Source organism: Lissotriton vulgaris, chromosome 3_1, assembly GCF_964263255.1.
Source record: "Lissotriton vulgaris chromosome 3_1, aLisVul1.2, whole genome shotgun sequence".
Taxonomy (NCBI): Eukaryota; Metazoa; Chordata; class Amphibia; order Caudata; family Salamandridae; genus Lissotriton; species Lissotriton vulgaris.
In genome coordinates, this window is record NC_141689.1 from 52,595,935 (window position 1) to 52,618,289 (window position 22,355).

A 22,355-nucleotide genomic window follows, 5' to 3' on the forward strand; every position below is an offset into this window, starting at 1 on the left:
ACAATTGTTTTTAAGATATATAGTCCACTGAAAGACCACACTACAAAAAGTCATCTCTGTCATATAAAGAAAATGGAAACATCAACAAGAGGAATTTTAAGGTAAGAAAATATTTAAAAAAAGAGAGAAGTCTGTTAAAAAAGTAAGTGTAGGTAAACCCCTAACTGCTGCACACTCATCTCCCCCCTTTAGGAAATCGTCTAGAATGAAACAAGGTTGAAGGATAGGACTGTAGCCAGCCTTAATCTGTAACATAACTGAGACATTCCATGGTTAGTAATGGCTGGTAAAGAGATTGAATGTTGTGGGAATGAAAGGTTGAGGAATATTAAGATGTAAGGAGAAATTGAGAAATGTCCATGGTACCGGGGGGGGGGGACACATTTTAAAACCCTACAGTGAAATGTAATGCACTCCTCTGTGTTGTTGTAAGTTTAGATCTTAAAATGCACTGTCTGATAGTTTAAAATATTAAATGGGAGGAAGTATTGCGGTAGATCGTATGTTATCACTAGGAGACTGAGGTCATTGATTATAAGATAAAATGTCTTTGACTGAGTGAATTGATGCCGTTTCTATTGTAGCTGATTTTTGTTTTCTCTCTTGTATAGATACAAACTGTAAAGTGACCCATATCGAATTGTGTCCTGAGGAAGGTGGCATTGTGTATATTTTTAAGCCACCGAAACGCGTTGACGTTGTAAAGAATTCAAAAAAGCCTAGGGACATTTAGATAAAAAAGTTTTTTTACTAAAAGTTCCAGACCAATCTCATATAGCAATTGGATCAAATAGATGATCAAATAGATAAAAATACCAGTTTTTTAACTGGGGGTCTAGCACGTTTTTTAATGTTCTTTTAATTATTTTTGTACTGTCTTATTTGATGTCAAGATTTTTTGAGATGTATACATTTGTGAAAAATGTTTCTATATATTGCTTGCATACATACCTTCGGGACATTTACCGAAATTTAAAAAAGACATTAATAAAACAGTATTAGCATTGCATTTCAGTCTGTGGTTATTCTTGGAATCTGAATCTACATATTCAGTAAAGTGGTATGAATCAGTTGTATGGTGAGGTTGATTAGGAGAGTATGTAAAGTGACTGAGTAAAAGTTGGTAATGTTTTTTCCAGGGATGTTATAATTTGCCAAAGAACCCTGTTCCTTGGAACAAGTTGGGTAAACTCGCTCTTGTTTTACCTGATTTGCACTCGGCCAGGTTTGTGATTTACCTGGAAGGACTGCTTTGAACATTGAAACGTCAGAAGTCAGAACTTCTGTTAAGCCCTGCATCTAAATCTGCATCCAGGACAACCAGAAATGACTCTATGGTCTAGTTGAGAGCCACAAGGACATAACAAGCTCCCATCATCTTGACACCACACCTGGTTCTAGCTTGGGTGTGTTCTGTACCTCCAGGAAGTGTGCCACCAGTCATGGACCCTTAGTTGAGGTGGTAAAGGTGCCCACATGGCCAATTTCCAAAATAGAGGACTTAGACAAAATGTGTCCAAAAAGTGTTCTAAGAACTATCACCGATCGCCGACCAGATTGATTTTTAAACGTTTCCTGCTTCAATCTTCTCTGTAGCAGTAAATCCATTTCATCAATCCTTCACTAATGAGGTATCCAACCACATGGAATTGTATTCGGCTCAAGCCCTCCGCTTCATCCCACTGGAGTGTTGTGACTTCCATTTAAGAGACTATGGGGCATATTATCAAGAACAGCGTTAAAATTATCGCTGGTTTAGCTGCAGAAAACTGCAGCTAAAGAGGCGATAATGGGCTTGATAATATACCCTGGAGAATTCCAATAGAAGCCCATGTTCACACCAGAACATGGACTTCTATTGGAAATTCTCATGGGCATATTATCAAGCCCATTATCGCAGTTTTAGTGGCAGTTTTCTTGATAATATGCCCCTTAGTTCAGACATATTCATTTTCACTGAGGCTTCGGCCTAAGGCCAACATAGGGGGTAAGGGTTGGGGCAGTGCAGAAGTCTTGGTCATCCAAGTTGTCGTAGAGTGTCTTGATCTTGAGGTGAAAGAAGGAGCTGAGTCTGTAGCAGAGGTCTTGGGAGGGGGACGTCAGTTGGTTTGCTGTTGGGTTTGGCAGATTCCTGTATTATGGCAAAGAGGTCCTTGGAGTTGTGGGTGTTGGAGAGGATTCTGTTTTGGTGGAAGTTCTTCTTTGTGGATTTGATGATTTGGTGGTGTGCAGTAGTGGCTCTTTGTAGGCAGAGCGCACAATGAAGTTATGCTGTTTTTCCACATCTTCTCTAGTCGTATGCAGGAGCGCGTGTATTCTCAAAGGTCTGCGGTATACCAGTTGGCTTTCTTGTTGTGTTGTCTTGTGGTGTTCTGGGGGAGGCGAGTGTGGGAGCACAGTTGGCAATCCATTGATGGAGGTTGCTTGCTGTGGTGTTGGCATCTGTTGTAGTTGGGGGTGGAGTGCAGGTGAGGGCAGAGGTGAGGTGTTCTTCAGAGACTTTGTTCCATATTCTGTGTGGGAGGTGGCATGCGTGCTTGTGTGCGGTGGGTTCACTAAAGGAGAAATTAATGCAGTGGTGGTCAGTCCAGAACAGATCTGTGGTGTGCCAGAAGAAGATGCTGTTTCCTCCTGCAAAGATGGGGTCAAGTATGTCCCCCGCTGTGTGAGTGGGGATGGAGACAAGAAGCTTCAGTTCTATGTTGGTGAGGTTCTCTCGGAGAGTGGTGGTGTTCGGGTCATTGTGGTTGTCATGCTGGAAGTTCTGGTCTCCGAGTAGTAAAGAGTCTTTGGAGGCGAGGGAATGGGGTGCTATGAGGTCGGCGATGATGTTGGGGAATGGAGCATGGGGCCAGGCAGTCTGTAGATGAGGGAGTTGGTCTGGATATGGTAGGGGATAGTGGATGTGTTCCATGGGGGGCAAGGTGTTGCCTGGGTCGGTGGTTGTCAATTGGAGGGAGCTTTTGGCATGATGGTGAGGCCTCCTCCTGGGTAGGTGGGGCGGTCTTTTCTCAGCATTTTGTATCTGTCAGGGATGGCGGTTGTGATGTCAGATGCTGAGCTGGCCTTGGTCCAGGTCTCTGTGAGGAAGGTGATGTTGGGTGTGTGAGTGTTGAGGAGGTTTCAGGATTCTATGGCATGTCTGTGCAGGGGGCATACGTTAAGGATGATGAAGTTCAGTGGTTTGTGTGCTCTGACATCTGGTCAGCCCGGGCCTATAGCTGGGATCCCGAGGTGGGTGAAGGTGGGGTGGCAGTGAAGGTAGGAGAACGGACCTTGGTTGCTTCTTGGCATAGAGAGCTGGCAGTTGCTGCATCCGGGGTTGAGAGCGTGGAGGGTGCTGGGATCGTAACTGCGGGGGTCAGGGTACCAGGGTCCACAGTGTATCTGTGTCTTTCATACCCAACACCAGTAGACCATAGTAAAGCCATATGATAACCATATAAGGTAAGCCATGGAGTTCTAAAAATGTTGTCTATTGGGTAATCTGATGGCTGTGTATATTAAAGAGCAGAATTCACTGACCTTGTGATGCGGAAGTTGCTTTGTGAAGGCAACATATATGGCCCCATAGCCTCAGTCAAACCATAGAGGTTCATAAGATATAGGTTAAAGCCCATGAAGTAGTCCAATGTCTCTTTCTTGATGGGGGCTGATCCTGTGTGCCAGCGGGTGCATCGATCAAGTCCCAGGCCCGCTTTGATGGTCTGGAGACTAGGAGAGTCAGCGTACAAAGTCTGGATGGGCGTAGAGACATTACTGTAATGGAGACAGAAGAAAGAATTGATGATAACTAGATGATAGAAAGATTTTCAAAGAATGAAGCCAAAGTGAACAGTAAAAATGAAAGTGTAGCCGATGACAAGAACAGAGAGGAAGTATACATCAAAAAAATGAAAGGATAGCAGAAAAACAAGGAAACAGACAATACATTAATACAAATTACATTTTATTGCACAGGAAATTTTTGAATTCCTCCTTCAGCTCAGTAGGATCTTGTTAATCCTGGTTGATAAGTGTGCGGGGCTGAATCTGTACTCAAGGTACCAAATCACAAAGCATTGCTCGATTGGAGCTATTTGAGGTAATTAGTGGTAGATGAAGGAGTGCCTGCTCTAAACTCCTTTTATCACCGAAAACAGGATTTAAAGATGTTAGTGTGTGCCACAAACTTGTTTGCCCACTGTATGTGTGGCATTTTCTTGTAGATATGATGTGCTCTGTTGTTTCTATGTGTTGATGTGCTTTTTGTACTGCATTATTTCAGTGTGATTTTTTGTTGTCTTGTACTGCAGGTGTTGTGGTGCATTCTGCTTTGACTGTTGTGTGTTGATTTGCCCTGTTTTATTTTATTTGTGCTGTTTTGATACTTTGTGTATGTTATTGTGTTACGTTCTGTTGTTTACTGCAGATATGTCAGCAAATGATACTAGGTTTTCCAACCACATGGCTTGTAAGCCCATTTGTCAAGCAGTAATGCATCACTGGCTAAGGTGGTAAAACATGTGTGCCTCAGCTCTCAACCAAACATGGCCTTGGGCTTTGACTTTGTTAACTAGACTGCTGCTGCTGTGCAACCATTATCTTTAAGGGTGGCAATGCCGGTTCAGTTTTTGGTGGCCAGGTTTTGGGGTGATTGAACATTTCTTGGGATTTGTAGCTTTGTCAGAAGCCTTTGGTATGACATCTGTGATATGACCCCCTTTAGACCTCTGCACCTTCATCTGATCACATTCTGGCTGCACTAAACCCTTTTATCTGGATCATGTTTCCATTGTCCATGGCACGTAAACATAAACAGAGCCATATTAACAGTCCCTGGGTTTTCTGAGGATAGTCCATAGCTCACAAGTCTGCCCCAGCAGCAGCCGGTTCACTTCACATCTGTTCTACTGAAGCTGCAGAGGATCCAGTCCATAGCAGCCAAATAGGTGTTAAATAGACAGTTCAGGTCCTCAACAACATTAGCTTTAAAGGACCTTCACTGGTTACACATCAATGAGAGTATCCAATTCAAATCGCTCTGTACTGTGTTTAGAGCAGTACATGGATTGGGTCCAATGTCCATGCAGGAGAAATTCACCTGGTACACTCCAGAGCGAAATCTCCATTCTTCTAGTGCAAATCTGGTAACCTCCACTAGATTCAAGAAGACCAGGATGGGTGACAGAGCATTCGGTGTAGCACCCTCACGACTTTGGAACGATCTTCCCTTGAACATCAGAAAAATTAAATCTCTGCTTCCATTTAGGAATGGCTTAAAGACTTTGCTCTTAACTAGGCATGAGTAAAATGAGCTCGCCTAAAATAGTGAATAGGTTACCTGTTTTGCTCAATGACGACTTGGTAAGTCGTAGCTCCGGGATACCCATAAGGTGTCAGTTTTTTTGCGCTATATAAGTTTATGTTACATTACATTACTTGCATTCTTGTGCATTGTTTTTTTTTTTGTCAAATGTCTTCATAGGAGTTTAAAAGAGAAATACAATAGTAATACATTAACTATACACCAATACATAGTGAGATCTAAATATCATAGCTCAGTAAAAAGATTTCATAAGAAAATTAATTTGACTGGGTTAAAAAGGGTGGTAAACATATCATTAATTAGAAATGGCAGGTAAATTGGTATCATGGCATATACTAAATGTTATAAAGTTCATGAACTACTAATATAAATTCCAGAAAAATAAAACAAGCAAAACAACTGCATACATAAAGATAAAGAAAAATGAAACAGCATATATTAGTATTGTTTAATAGATAAAAAAAGTCAGCCAAGGAAAAGTGAAAACGAAGAAAAAAGAAAAAGAATGAGAAAAGGGACAGCGATGATGGGGGACATCTGGTCCAATGGGAGAAAATAAACTAATAAAGGGCCTCAAAAGAATATTGAGCTATCAGTCCCTGAGGAGACTAATCCACATAATTATCCAAAGACCGCTAAGCCTTACAGGAGATGAAAGGCGAACAATGTTTTATCTTGACAAAAGTAGGAGCTCCACGTAGATATGAGACCCATGCCCATCAAGTATATTAAGACAGAGAATACTAATATTTCCATCCTGTTAAAATCATTTTACCAGCTATAGATAAAAGTAGATCTAATAATTCCAGATCCGAATTGTCAAGGGGTAAATGCATAACTGCAGACCCTGGACCCAATAGGTAAAGAAAGTTCTATATGTGAATAAAAAATCAATGATAAATGCATCTGTATCGAGACCCAGAAGGAATTTAGATATCAAGTATCTTGTGAAATGTGTTAAAAAAAGTCATCTGCAAAATGGTGAGCCCATTTATCATAAGTAATTGTAGGTTGTGAAGGGAGTGGGGCGGATAAGAATGTATACATTTTAGACGCAGTATGACCGTAAAGTAACCATATAGAAAGGAGTGAACCATTACCTGAATCCGTAGACAGGGATATTTTAGCAAGTTTATCTTTAAGAAAGAATAAAAATCCATGTTACTAAGATGATATTTCTCGGCTTGAAAAGAAAAGGGAAGAGGATCATGATTGTAAGGATGTCCACATATGTCAGGCACTAGGAAAGGCCAGAGCTGGGATGGGGGCGGGCGGAAAGGGAGGAGCTGGGGGCTAGGGACGGCAGTTAGCTGTTAGCCCAGGAGTAGGAAGGACGTGAAATAAAGGGGCAGTGAACCTGCACCCCGTGTCTGTGTGTATTCTTCCCACAGCGGACACCACATATGGCGATGAGGACCCGAGCTCACACGTGTGTGCATCGGACGGCTAACTCCGTAACACGTCTGCCGTGTGGCCCGCCCGGAGCTCGTCCCACATGTGTGGAGGGCCGGAGCCTACAGGGAGCCCACCAGGCGGCGAATAACCCAGAGCTCGCCCTGTGCGTGGGGGCTGGAGTGTGCCTGGAGGACGACCGACCGGGAGCCCACCCTAGCGGCAACAAGCCCGGAGCTCGCCCTGAGTGTGGGGGCTGGAGCGCATGATCAAAGAGCCTACCGGGAGCCCACCCCGGCGGCAAATGCAAAAACACAAAAAGAAGAAATTAAACGTCTCACCCTGCGCGGCATCCGTGTCAGCCAGCGGGGTAGTGGTGAGTGAAAGCAAGCGTGAGGGAACTCTGTGTCTCCGGTGAAGAGAAAGGCCAAATCTCGTTGCACACGAGATTCTCGGAGCGGCCATTTTGAGGTCAGGCAAGATCGTCCAATCCCTTGTCAGGGATTAGTGGCGGCCATTTTGAAGTCAGGCGAAGGACCTGAACTGCAAATAAGCACTGGTGAGTGCAATAAAGATAACAAACAAGCAATGGCGAGTGCAACGAAAATAACAAACAAGCACTGGTGATTGCAATGAAGATAGCAAACACGCACTGGCGAGTGCAACAAAAATAACAAACAAGCACTAGTGAGTGCAACGAAGATAACAAACAAGCACTGGAGAGTGCAACGAAGATAACAAACAAGCACTGGTGAGTGCAACAACAATAACAAACAAGCACTGGCGAGTGTAACGAAGATAGCAAACAAGCACTGGCGAGTGCAATGAAGATAGCAAACAAGCACTGGCGAGTGCAACGAAGATAGCAAACAAGCACTAGCGAGTGCAACGAACAGTAAGAAAGAGACTGTAAGAGGAGTCAAGAACAGCAGAGTCAAAAAATGACTGACCCAGCTCCTGTGGGTAGGTTTGGGGCCTCATTTCTGCGCCATCCAGAGCCCCTCACTCTTGAATATGGCGGGGGTATGGGTTTGTGATGGCAAGAATGGATATAAGATTTCACGGTATACATGAAAGGGTCGAAAGTAACAAACGCCGAAGAGCAACTACTAGCTCTCAAGAACCTGGTCGGTAAAGAAGTTGGACAAATAATAAAAGAACTGCCCACTGAGTATGCTGGGTCCTATGAGACAGTCTTTGAAGCACTCAATCACAAGTTCCTACACAAAAGAAACGTTGACTTTGAGCGGTACACATTCAATCTGGCCACACAAGAGAGAGGTAAACAAATGGGTGTGTTCGTCACACGCCTGAGACGGTTATCGAGATACTGTCAGTTCGATACATTTTCCACCGAAGATGCCCTTCGACTAAGAATTATAGGAGGCTGCATCTCAGAACCACTGAGACGTAAACTGCTCAAGAAAAGCTACTCACTAGAAGAGATTGAAGAAATGACTAGAGTAGAGGAGCAAGCAGATGAACATGCAAAAAGAATGGAAGCCGGGAGAGGGAAGAAATGAGAACAAGCATTCAGGATGCAGTCTCGACAAGCGCATGGACGATCGCCACCTCAAGTGCGCTCCTCCAGATCAAAGAAACAACATCACCAGTCACACAATGGACGCCACAGCATAAGACACACCAAGATATGATCCGACAAACAACTGAAATGCTACAGATGCGGCTACGACTTCCCGCATGCAGACGCATGCCCAGCACTAGGGCAACGATGCCAGAAGTGCGGCCGAGACAATCACTTCGAAAGCATATGTGAGACACTGCACAAGAGTGATCAACGGGGACAGCACCGGCAACATCATCACTCAGACAGTTGTCAGCATGTCAGAGAAGTCCAGGATAGACGAGACTCCACAATCCAGCTGCCACTCGTGCCGGACATATCAATCTCAACGGTCATCATCAAGAGAATCCAGATCCCTCTCACCCATCTCACAAGACCGAAAAAAGTATATCTATTTTTTTTTTTGTGTGTCCTCCTTTACCTGTACCTCTTAACCCAAGACTGTATAGCCAACCACCTATTTGTGCGACCAGGGATGGAAAGCACCTCACTGCCACCACGACCTTGGGAACCAACTTGGCGGGAGACTATATCTGGGTTTACTGAGGCATTGGTGGTGAATGGCGGCCTGCCAAACCCATCCCAGACTCCATCAAGGTAGGAACTACCGCGAGGCCCAACTCGTATCTTTCGAAACCGCCACAGTGGACCCTGGAGTTTAAAGACATAATCATAGGACCCGGGGAAAAGAAAAAAAAAAAACCCGGTGCACTAACACCAAGAAATCAAAAGGTTCCAAAATGTAAGGTTATTACTGCTACAAGGTCTAGCCAAATCTACCTTTGATGTTTCAAGTAGAGTTGACAACCAACTGGCGTGTGTCGGCGCCTTGGAATGGACCCAAAATTTACATATCTGTCGCCGAGCGAGTAAAATTGCATAAAACAACAAGGGCCTTGCTGTGCCAGTGACATTATCATCCATCCCAGAGATTATCAGTGTTAATGTGCAGGGTAAAGATACTTTGAGTATCGAGCCCAATGTAAGCAGGACTTCTACCCAAAAAGCCTTGATTGGAGGGCAGTCCATGAACATGTGAACATCTGATGCGCCCTGGAGACTACACTTGTTACAACATTTACCAGCTTGGAATTTTGCCAGCTTTTGTGGTGTCCAGTAGGCTCTATGTACCGTGAACAGGTGATTCCGCCTCAACCATGCAGGCTTGACAGTTTTATAAAGAAGCGTGAATGATCTTATCCACTATTCTTCCCCTTGAAGGTTCGTGTCCTCCGCCCACAGTTCATCGGGAAGGTCAAAGTCTCCATCCACCTCCTCCAAGATTGCCCAATACCAAAATGCAACCTCTTTGCCCCCCTGAGGTTTCTCCACCAGCTGTTGTTCTAGCACACTACACCTCCCCACTAGGGCATTATTTTGAAGGAGCTCTCTAGACCAGCTTACTAGTTGTATATATTTAAACCTTGATAGCCTTGGGACAACCCTTTCAAACAAATTGTCCCACGATGTTAATACCCCACTAGCCATCAAGTCTCCCCATCTCAGTATCCCCCCCTCTCTTAGTGGTATCGAAAGGTCGTCACCCAAACACGGGGGAAGCCCCGGAGAATCCCAAATTGGAGCTAAATTTGAATAGTAGGCCAGCCTTGCCGACCTCTTAATCCTTGTCCAGGCTCTGGCCAGCGACTGCAAGACCTTCAGCCTCACCTTTTTGAAAAACTTCTGTTCTCCGAATTTAAATAGAAAGCCGTCCAGTGGCAAGCCCGTTCCATTTAACATGGCCTTAAACATTCTCCCTGCTGATGAATGTGTTGGGGTTTTCAGTAACATTCTGGAGAATGATAACTGAAAGGCCCAAGCGTAGTATTGTATGTCTGGGAGGGAGAGCCCGCCCTTTTCCCTCCTCCTCCTCAGTTTCTTCCAAGCTATCCGAGTGGACTTGTAATTCCAAATGAACGCATTAATGTCCTGTTGACATTTCGTAATTTGCTTTGGTTCAAAGGCTAAAGGAATACTGTTAAATATAAATGTGAGCTTTGGTAAAATTGACATTTTTATAAGGCTTACTCTCCCATAGATCGTCAAAGGGAGAAAGGTCCATGCTTTTAAAAGCGCCCGACATTCTCGGCAAACCCGATCCAAATTGACCTGAGCTATATTCCCAACATCGTGAGTGATCTTAATTCCCAAATAGCGCATTGAGGAGGTTATATCCAGTTGTGTGTTGTTGATGTTCCAAACCATTATTTCGGTTTTCCCCGCATTTATCTCGTACCCCGAGATCTGATCGAATTCTTCCGCTCTCCTGACAACTATTGGAAAGGCCTGAACAGGGTCTGATAGATAAATGAGGATGTCATCTGCATACATACCCAGACGCTTCACCCATCCGCTAAACTCAAAGGGGGTAATATTAAGTTCTTCTCTAAGTGTCTGCGCAAATGGCTCTAGGTAAAGGTTGAACAGGAGTGGTGAAAGGGGGCAGCCCTGCCTAGTTCCCCGTGAAATCTTGAATGGCTCAGTAAGTGTGTCATTGACTAGCAGTTTAGCGGTGGGAGCTCTGTATAGGAGCTGAATGGTTCGACAGAAGTTCTCGCCTAGTTGGAACTTCCTTAATACCGCCGCCAGATAGGACCAATTGACCCTCTCAAAGGCCTTAGTGGCATCTAGGGTTAATGTAGCCAAGGGTAAAGAAAACGTAGTGGCGATATTTATTGCCGCAACCAAGTCCCTAGTTAGGTCCGCCAACTGTCGTCCCCTGATAAAGCCCTTTTGGTCTTCGTGGATTATCGAGCCAATCTCGCTTGCCAGCCGTGCTGATAAAACTGCTGCGAAGATTTTATAATCATTATTTAGTAGCGAGATCGGCCGATAAGACCCGCATTCAGTTGGATCTTTGCCTGGTTTCGGTATAAGGACTATGGTTGCTTCACTCCATGATTGGGGAGGCACTGACCCATTTATAAAGATATTATTGAATAACGAAGTCAATGTTGTTACTAACACTGGACATAATACCCGGTATAATTCCCCTGGGAGGCCGTCTGGCCCTGCCGCCTTCCCATGCTTAAGTTGACCTATCATCTTACTTACTTCAACCTCCGATATTTCCCTATCGAGGCGGTCAGTCTGATCACCCGTAAGGGTGGGCAGTTGGATCTTACCTAGCCATGAGTTTCTTGCCAGGGGATCATCTTCAATGTCCTCAGTGTAAATATTTTGAAAGAAGTCCTGAAAAGCACTACCAATCTCAATGTTGGTAGTCCTAACAGTAGGGTCCCCCTCCTTTCGAATACCCCTTATAAACTTTTTAGATTTATCTGTTTTAAATTTCCAAGCTAAAACCTTACCAGCCGCCTCTCCATATTCAAAGTTCGAGATCTTACTTGCCGCCCACCTCATCTGAACTCTTTCCTGTAGTACGTTGTTCAGTTCTGCCTTCACCTTATTCCGCTCTTCTCGCTCTACAGAGGTACCCCCTGAGGAATCACAGCTCCTATCTAAGCTATCCAGATCTCGTTCTAAAGTCCTGATTTTTTCTCTATAGGCCTTACCTCTGTATGAGGCACGGTTTGTAATATGCCCTCTTAAGAAAGCTTCAAGGGTTTCCCAAACAATACTAATTCCCGCTGAGTCCAAATTAATTTCTAGGAAGTTTAACACCTCTTCTGACAGCAGGTTGATCTCCGACTGATCTAACAGTATCGTCCTATCAAATGACCATGACGAATACTTTTTCTGTTGCGTAACTGTCAAAGAGAAAACTATCGCTGAATGGTCTGAGAGATGGGGGGGTATATCTATTTTGTAGCTGACCCTGATCGGCTGAAGGAATATCCACGGTTAGACATCAGAGTTGGTTCTCATCCTACCAAGTTCATGCTCGACAGTGGGGCATCGTTAAACTACCTACCAGTAGCGGAATATCAATGAATGAGGCCACCTCCAAAACTGGTCAACGCCCACGTACAAGTGTATATGTGGATGTCGAAGAAAGCACTAACGTGTCTTGGGAAGTTTGCAACTGATCTGTCTTACAAGGATCGCAAGATACAAGTCTACATACATGTCATCAAGGGGCCAGAGGCAGACTGCCTTCTAAGTTTGGCACAGCAGAACGACTCAAACTGATTGACATATTGCACAAAGTGGATGACAAACCAGACTTCATCCAAAAGTTCCCCTAGATCTTCCAAGGCCTTGGAAAAATGAAGAACTGCCAAGTAAGACTGCATATCAATGAACAAATCACACCGGTGGCACAACACCACCAGAATATCCTGTTTCACCTACAAGAAGCCGTCGAAAAAGAGCTACAAGAGCTATTAGAGGCCAACATCATAGAAAGAACGGATGGACCAACACCATGGGTCTCCCCGGTTGTGGTAGTCCCAAAGAAAAGACAAGCCAGCCGAGTCCGTCTATGCGTGGACATGAGAGCGCCCAACACTGCAATAGAGAGAGAGAGGCATCCAGGTCCACACATCAGTGACATGATAATGTCACTCAACGGAGCAAAAATATTTTCAAAATTACATCTCAACAAAGGATACCACCAACTAGAACTGCATGAGCGGTAAAGATATATCACCACTTTTTCAACGCATCTGGGGTTGTTCAGGTACAAAAGACTACGTTTTGGGGTGTCCTCAGCAGCAGAAATATTCCAAGAAGTTATCAGGAGAACAATTCATCATATCCCACTTGCACTAAACTACAGTGACGACATCCTAGTATACGGAGCAACCACTCAAGAACATGACAAGGCGCTAGATCGGGTCTGCCATGCACTAACGAAAGCCAACCTCACACTCAACCAGACAAAGTGTGAGTTCCACAAGCCAACACTGACATTTTTTGGCCACATATTCTCTAGAGATGGCATAAAACCAGACCCTGAAAAGGTAGCAGCGCTAAATGACACACCGAGCCCAGATGACTTTAGCGATGTATGATCATTCCTAGGCATGGCCAGCTACTGCTCCAGATATATACCTGACTACGCCACATTAAGTCACCCACTGAGAGTTCTGACCAAACAAGGACAACCATTTCAGTGGTCCACCCAATGTAAAGGGGCGTTCAGAGAAATCAAGAGAGCTGTAGAGTCAGCTAAAAACTCTTACTTCAATCCAAAAATGAAAACGGAGATAACAGTAGATGCTTGTCCCGTAGGACTGGGAGCCATCCTAGCACAATACGACAGAGAAGAAGACCAGCGACACATAGTGGCATACGCCAGCAGAACAGACACAGAGAGAGCATACTCCCAGCCGTAAAAAGAAAGCCTGGCTGTTGTATGGGCGTGTGAAAATTTCCACATCTTCATTTTTGGAAAACACTTCACCTTAGTCACTGACCATCAAGCACCGACCACGATCTATGGAAACCCTCGAGCAAAAATGCCACCATGGATAGAGCGATGGGGCCTCAGGTAACAAGAATAGACATATACCATCATACACAAGCCAGGAAAAGCTTCAAATCCCGCAGACTACATGTCCAGACACCCCACCAGATCCAGCAAATCAGAACAATCAATTGCGGACGAATACATTCATTTTGTAGTAGACTAAGCTAGACCTCCGGCTCTTCCGCTGGAAGCCATCTGTGAAGCGATAAAAGCTGACGTCACCCTACAAGAAGTGAAACGTAGGATCCAAATCAACAGCTGGAGGCATTCACAGACCAGTGAACAAATCGACCAAGAGATGGCAGCATTCAAACACGTCCAACAAATGATCTCATCCTAAGAGATACCAGCATAGTGGTCCCAATACAGCTTAGACAAGGGGTCATCAACCTAGCGCATGAAGGACACCGGGGAATAGCAGCCACGAAAAGAGCACTCCGGAAAAGAGTCTGGTTTCCAACACTAGACCTAATGGTAAAGACTACTCTGAAAGATTGCCCGCAATGTCAACTGGTGAGCCGTCCAAATCCTCCCGCACCACTACAAATGTCTCCACTACCGGAGGGTGTCTGGCAACACATTGCCATTGACTTCTTTGGGCCAGTCAAGTCGGGCTAATATGTCCTAGTCATCATGGACGAATACTCCAGATTCCCCATGGCACAGCACAAAAGCATCCAGCGCCATACCGATCCTAGAGGAAGTCTTTGCCGCATAGGGTATTCCTCAAGTGGTGAAGTCGGACAATGGGCCTCCATTTAACAGCAATGACTTCTCTGATTTTGCTCAACACCTCAATTTCAAACATCGGAAGATCACACCACTATGGCCTCAGGCAAATGGAATGATTGAACGCTTCATGACCACGATCAAGAAAGCCATTCAGAAAACGGAACTCACCAGAAAAAACATTCAGGTGGCACTAAATGAGGTACTACAAGCGTACCGGAACATGCCTCACTCCACCACAGGCAAGTGTCCTGCCACCCTCATGCTGGGATGCCCAGTGCGCACAAGGCTACCAATGATGAGTACCGCAGTGAGTGAACAGTACCCCGTCTCCGAACATGAAGAGATTGCGGCCAGGGATAAGATAAAGAAAGAAAAGATGAAAGACTATGCAGACGAACGGCGACATGCCGCTTCCACTCAAATCCAAGAAGGAGACTGGGTGCTAGAGTGACAAAAGCAACACCGAAAGACTGACTGTAAATATCACGAGGTTCCGCAGAAAGTGAAACAACAAAAAGGAACCATGATCACCGCAGAAACTGACGGAAGACGAATTACCAGGAACGTGACGTACTTTAAAAGGTGTAGTCCCAATGCTAAAGAATTGCTGGCTGAACCGAGAATGGAGAAACGAGAACCAGAGACACTGCCCAGTCGCAGTCAGGCATTGATGGAAATCACTGACGAACACAAGCGTGACAGTCCTGACCTCCAGTCGCGCCCCACATGGATTATCGCAAAACCTTTTCGCCTTATTGAAGAATTGTAAGCAGAGACAGTCAGTGACGTGAAACAAAGGGGTAGACAGTTTGATGTGTTGTGTAATTTTTCTTTAGTGTTTTTGTATTAGTTTACAGAGGGGGGAGATGTAATGATATCCACATATGTCAGGCACTAGGACAGGCCCGACCTGGGACGAGGGCATGCCGAAAGGGAGGAGCTGGGGCTTGGGACGGCTCTTAGCCGTTAGCCCAGGAGTAGGAAGGACGTGAAATAAAGGAGCTGTGAACCTGAACCCCGTGTCCGTGTGCATTCTTCCCACAGCGGACACCACAATGATTAGCATCGTACAGATTCATCACCAACTTAATACATTTGGACACCCACAAAGAAGCTACGTTCCGGTTAATATCAGTAGAAAGTTCAGGATTATGCCATAAAGAAGACCACCTTGATTTATGCATTGGCATAGATATTTTCTAATCAACATATTTTAATGCAATATTTGTGACTAATATAATATGCTGAGAATGGTCTAAATTAAGGCTATATGCTGTGAGGAGTGAGGGGGTGGAGAAAGGATTTCAAATTTCCTTTTCAATATGAATCCAAGGAGGTACTAGATGAAAATCAAATAAGAACCAGAGGGCCCCCTGAAATGCAAGAAAGGAGATCTGATATAAATTCCAATCTGGAAGACTCCAGATCCCCAACTCAGAAGGTTTCATGAGGAATTTAAAGGCAATTCTAGCTCTTTCATCCATCCACAAAAGTGTTGGAGAGATGTAGTAAAGTTCATGAAAGAAGGCAGAAGAAAGCTTTTTAAGGTAACATGGAGGATAAAAAAGTTAATAATCGGTGTAATCATCATTTTGATTGCAATCTTCCCCACCATGAAATATATTTAAGAGACCAGGAAGAAAAAAGATCTTTGACTTTGGATAAGATTTGAGATTCATTAAAGGGGATAGTATCAGAACCAAATTCCTAAGTATTTAATATGAGTCAATTGTCATTTAAAACAAGAATCACCCATGTGAGCAGGAAAACACAAAGCATCTAGAGGGAACATTTCCATCTTATCTTTATTTAGAGTGTACACAGAGAAGAACGAAAAATCACTTATGATATTAGCTATAACGGGGATTGCTGTTGCAATATCTTATGAAAAGATATGGATGTCATCCCATTTTAAGTGTGCATGAAACAAATTGAAACCTCGCAATACCCTGATTCAAATTGGGTAGCTGCAGAAGCGGATCTATAGAAAGGAGAAAAAGAAGGGGAGAAAGAGGGCACCCTTGTCTAGTGTCCTGACGAAGATTAAAAAAAGAAGGATAATTTCCTCAGTGTCAATTGGTTTCCCAAATTCAATTATGGCAGCATGGGGAATAGAATTGATAGGAATTGAGTGAAGAAACTGTTGACATGTAGCCTTGGTTGATTGGTTATTAGGAGTGTATAATGTTTTATCAAAACACGAAAGACCCCAAGAATTTCTTGGGTATGGAATTTCCTTGAACCATCTTTATCATTAAGATGAGAGATACGAGTCATATTAACATTTGTATTTTGATATTTTAACGTGGCAGCCAAGAGCATACCAGCTATTTTATGCTTCAGAAAAGGGGGTGGTGATGAACAGAGTGTCTGAATTAAGCAGACCACTCTTACCCAGTCCAAAGATCAGGGCTTGAACCATCACCGTTTTTTAGCTCACTGCACCATCCCAGCTCAGAACCTGGCTACATGCAAATTAGTCTGTCCCTGGCCCAGTGCATCATGGGAACAGGGCAGACCAGATTACCAAGCCAATTCTTCACTGGAAAGGAGACAAGCTTCCGGGGACCGGTTTCTGGCATTTCAGCCGTCGTCGGTCCGGCTTGCTTGAATCCTGATGGTGCAATGAGCAAGAGACTCATGTCTGAGTATACCCTGCCACACTATTGTGGCCAAAAACGATTCAGAAAGGGGGGGGTGATGAACAGAGTGTCTGAATTAAGCAGACCACTCTTACCTAGTCCAAAGATCAGGGCTAGATCCATCACCGTTTTTTAGCTCACTGCACCATCCCAGCTCAGAACCTGGCTACATGCAAATTAGTCTGTCCCTGGCCCAGTGCATCATGGGAACAGGGCAGACCAGACTACCAAGCCAATTCTTTACTGGAAAGGAGACAAGCTTCTGGAGACCAGTTTCTGGCATTTCAGCCATCGTCGGCCCGGCTTGCTTGAATCCTGATGGTGCAGCAAACGATTCAGAAAAGGGGGTGGTGATGAACAGAGTGTCTGAATTAAGCAGACCATTCTTACCCAGTCCAAAGATCAGGGCTTGATCCATCACTGTTTTTTAGCTCACTGCACCATCCCAGCTCAGAACCTGGCTTCATGCAAATTAGTCTGTCCCTGGCCCAGTGCATCATGGGAACAGGGCAGACCAGACTACCAAGCCAATTCTTCACTGGAAAGGAGACAAGCTTCCGGGGACCGGTTTCTGGCATTTCAGCTGTCGTCGTCCCAGCTTGCTTGAATCCTGATGGTGCAGTGAGCAAGGGACTCATGTCTGAGTATACCCTGCCACATCTATAGTGGCCAAAAACGATTCAGAAAAGGGGGTGGTGATGAACAGAGTGTCTGAATTAAGCAGACCACTCTTACCCAGTCCAAAGGTCAGGGCTTGATCCATCACCATTTTTTAGCTCACTGCACCATCCAAGCTCAGAACCTGGCTACATGCAAATTAGTCTGGCCCAGTGCATCATGGGAACAGGGCAGACCAGACTACCAAGCCAATTATTCACTGGAAAGGAGACAAGCTTCCGGGGACCGGTTTCTGGCATTTCAGCCGTCGTCAGCCCGGCTTGCTTGAATCCTGATGGTGCAGTGAGCAAGGGACTCATGTCTGAGTATACCCTGCCACAATGATAGTGGCAAAAATGATTCAAAAATGGGGGTGGTGATGAACAGAGTGTCTGAATTAAGCAGACCACTCTTACCCAGTCCAAATATCAGGGCTTGATCCATCACCGTTTTTTAGCTCACTGCACCATCCCAGCTCAGAACCTGGCTACATGCTTGGTAGTGCTTGGTAGTTTGGTTTGCCCTGTTCCCATCATTCAGAAACTCTGTCCATCACCACCTCTTGTTGTTAAATATTTTGTCCATCATAAGCGTGGAAGGGTATACTCAGATGTGAGTCCCTTGCTCATTGCACCATCAGGATTCAAGCAAGCCGGCCCGACGACGGATGAAATGCCAGAAACCGGTCCCCGGAAGCTTGTTTCCTTCCCAGTGTAAGAATTAGCTTGGTAGTTTGGTTTGCCCTGTTCCCATCATGCACTGGGACAGGATCAGACTAATTTGCATATAGCCAGGTTCTGAGCTGGGATGGTGCAGTGAGCTAAAACATGGTGTTGGATCTAGCCTGATCTCTTGACTGGGTGAGAGTATTCTGCTTAATTCAGAAACTCTGTCCATCACCACCCCTTGTTGTTAAATATTTTGTCCACCATAAGCGTGGAAGGGTATACTCAGATGTGAGTCCCTTGCTCATTGCACCATCAGGATTCAAGCAAGCCGGGCCGATGACGGCTGAAATGCCAGAAACCGGTCCCCGGAAGCTTGTTTCCTTCCCAGTGTAAGAATTGGCTTGGTAGTTTGGTTTGCCCTGTTCCCATCATGCACTGGGACAGGAACTAACTAATTTGCATATAGCCAGGTTCTGAGCTGAGATGGTGCAGTGAGCTAAAACATGGTGTTGGATCTAGCCTGATCTCTTGACTGGGTGAGAGTATTCTGCTTAATTCAGAAACTCTGTCCATCACCACCCCTTGTTGTTAAATATTTTGTCCACCATAAGCGTGGAAGGGTATACTCAGATGTGAGTCCCTTGCTCATTGCACCATCAGGATTCAAGCAAGCCGGGCTGACGATGGCTGAAATGCCAGAAACCGGTCCCCGGAAGCTTGTTTCCTTCCCAGTGTAAGAATTTGCTTGGTAGTTTGGTTTGCCCTGTTCCCATCATGCACTGGGACAGGAACCGGGAGTTTAGCATTTTAGCACTGTGATTTGTTTTTAAATAACTGCTAATATTCCTGTTGTGTACCTGATTTGCGCAGCACACCGCCAAGCCGACTCGGGGCTGACGCGGCACACCGCTGCCAGGGCAACGCCGACTTCCCATTCGGCTGACACGCCCACTCGCGCTGACCACACCCCCTCCAATGTCAGCTGAAGCCCAATAAATCATGTGCTGCAACCGGAAGCGCAGCGGACGAGAGCAGCGGGCACGCCGATTGCGCGCCGAAGGCGCGCATATGGCAAGCTCGTCTGCGCTCGTCCGCGCCGAGGACGGGCTAAGGGCCACTTCCCCTGCCGCTTCAACTCCACCACGGGCGGCAAACCCGGTAAGATACATCTATACCGCTGCCGAACTTCTCAACCTCAAACATGTAGCAGATCGGCCCCATGTCCCTCCCTGTTTTAGGCATACCAATCCTCTCATGGGCCCTCACTACTGTCCTACTTGCATTTTGGACACTAACAAACCGACCAACACTGCCTCACGCCCAATATCAGCAGCACTCATAAATGCAAGATCGCTTCCCAAACACAAGCTTGAAATTGCTGATTTAATAGACACCTATAAACTGGATCTTCTGTTTATTACAGAAACCTGGGGGGACGAAGCCTCCAGTCCAGATTTCAAAGCTGCCACCCCTATCAACTTCAATGTGTGCAGATTAGACAGACCCATAAAAAAAGGTGGAGGCATAGCCATAATATACAGAGACCACATCAAACTCTCCACGGCACAAACTACATGCCCCGAATACGAAGGCCTTCTTTTCACATTAGGCCTCTCTGCTAAATCATCATTCAAGGGCATGCTAATCTATCGACCTCCGGGATCGAGATCCAAGTTCCTAGCCAACTTAGGAAATATAATTGAAGTGGCCGCAGGCTCCCCATATTTCACCATACTGGGCGACCTTAATTTTCATTTAGAAAACTCCAATGACCCGGATACCACACAGCTAATCATGGATCTAGCTGCCGCCGGCCTGATGCAAATAGTAGAATCTCCCACTCATCAAGCAGGCCACACCCTGGACGGTCTATTTACCAACAACCCCCAAATAACCGTTACACAAGTAATCCCTCTGATATGGTCAGACCATTCAGCGATCTGCTTTTCCATCGAAGTGAGCCCTACTAAATCCCCGCCCACATCCGTCTCAGAATCTACTTATAGAGACTGGAAACATATCAACCTATCTCAGTTATCTGAGATAATGCAAGAAACCCACATCCCTAATGAGCAGGACCCTACCCTGGCTTCCTCTAACTATTTGAACAATTTAATCATGGCATGCAACAAACTAGCCCCGACTAAAAACTCACGCCGAAACAGGAAATTACCATCAGCACAATGGTTTACAGAGCCCCTTCGAATTCAGAGACAGCATTGTAGGAACCTTGAAAGGAAGTGGCGCCGGCAATACAACCCCATTGATAAAACAAACTACAAAAACGCTCTTTCCATCTACAAAAAACTTATAAACTCAGAAAAAAGTCGCTACTACATCGCCCAAATCAACCAGGCAAAAAACTCAGCAGGAGAACTGTTTCAGGTGGTTACCCATCTGTCCAATCCACCTGCCCCACGACTAGAAGGCTCACAATCCCTAGCAGATGATCTGGCTAGCTTCTTTGAGGATAAGGTTAGCTCCATTTTTTCAACTTTTTCCCATTCATCCTCTCTCCCCCCCCTGACTTCACCTCCTACAACCAATAATGTCAGCTTCATATCTTTTCATCCGACTAATCAAGAACAAATCCGACATCTGGTTAATAGCACTAAATCGGGATCTCCCCTAGACCCATGCCCTCCAGCTATTCTGAATCTTATCCCAGAATCCATCTCCCCCGCGTTATCTACTATCTGTAACGCCATGTTTTCTACAGGCATCTATCCATCGGTCTGGAAAGAGGCAATTATCAAACCTCTCCTCAAGAAACCAACATTGGACCCTCTTCTCCCTGCTAGCTATAGACCCATCGCCTGCCTTCCCTTCCCAGCTAAGATCTTTGAGAAGGTAATGAATACCCAACTCTCCAAATATATCAACGACAACGATCTTCTAGACGACACTCAGTTCCGTTTCAGGCAGGGCCATGGAACGGAAACTGCACTGCTCAAGGCAGCAGATGAGATCAGAACAGCTATGGACAAAGGAGGCGCGGCGGTCCTAATACTACTGGACCTTTCCGCTGCATTTGACACGGTCGATCATGTCACTCTGATCGACCGTGTCTCAGCTTTAGGCATAAGAGACAAGGCCAAAGACCTTATCGCCTCATTTTTAGCTAACCGCCCACAAACAGTCAAGATGGGTAACTTCACCTCCCAGACTTTCTCCCTCCCCTGCGGAGTTCCACAGGGTTCCTCGCTAAGTCCGACACTTTTTAATATCTATGTGTCGGACTTGGCGAGAGTAATAAAATCCCATGGAATTGCCCTCACAACGTATGCTGACGACACCCAATTAGTGCTATCAGTGCACAATGACGGAACATCTGTCGCAGCAAATTTTCAAGAAGGGATGAAGGCGATAAGCTCCTGGATGTCATCTAACTGCCTCAAGCTGAACTCCAACAAAACAGAGGTGATGACATTCGGGAGCTTGCAGCCGGCCTGGTCCCCACAGTGGTGGCCATCACAGATGGGCTTGCCCCCCCAGCCAGTAGTCAAGGTACGAAATTTGGGAGTCACTTTTGATAACAAATTGACGTTCCTCCACCACGCCAATTCTGTGGTATCCTCTGCTTTCTTCATCCTAAAAAGAATAAAAAAGCTCCTCCCCTATCTGCCACAATCCGCCGGTAAAACATTGATCAGTACCCTAGTGTTCTCCAGAACAGATTATTGCAACTCCTTATTTCTGAATGCTCAGGAAAAGGTAATTAATAAGCTCCAGACGGTACAAAATGCCGCAGCCAGAATTCTCCTATCCATCCCCAAATTCACCCCCACCTCCCCTTACATCAAAAAATTACACTGGCTCCCCATCAGGAGCCGAATAAAGTTTAAGGCACTCTGTATAGCCTACAAAACTTTGAACAGTCCCGGACCATTGTTCCTAAAAAAAGCCCTCTGCCCAGTGGAACATCAGAGAACATTACGGTCAGCATCAGCCCACCTGTTAAAAGTCCCTCGGACAAAAAAAACTAACTGGGGAGACA

General features: G+C 45.3%; 1 protein-coding gene across 4 annotated transcripts in view; it reads right to left on the bottom strand.

Annotated features, from left to right (window-relative positions):
* Positions 1 to 22,355, bottom strand: part of LOC147725928 (long-chain-fatty-acid--CoA ligase ACSBG2-like) — a 437,166-nt gene that overhangs the window by 117,189 nt on the left and 297,622 nt on the right. For all 4 annotated transcript variants that reach the window (XM_086960053.1, XM_086960055.1, XM_086960052.1 and 1 more), the window contains one exon: positions 3,526 to 3,759. In XM_086960053.1, coding sequence (XP_086816179.1) covers positions 3,526 to 3,759 — 234 coding nt within the window. The remainder of the gene's footprint in view (positions 1 to 3,525; positions 3,760 to 22,355) is intronic.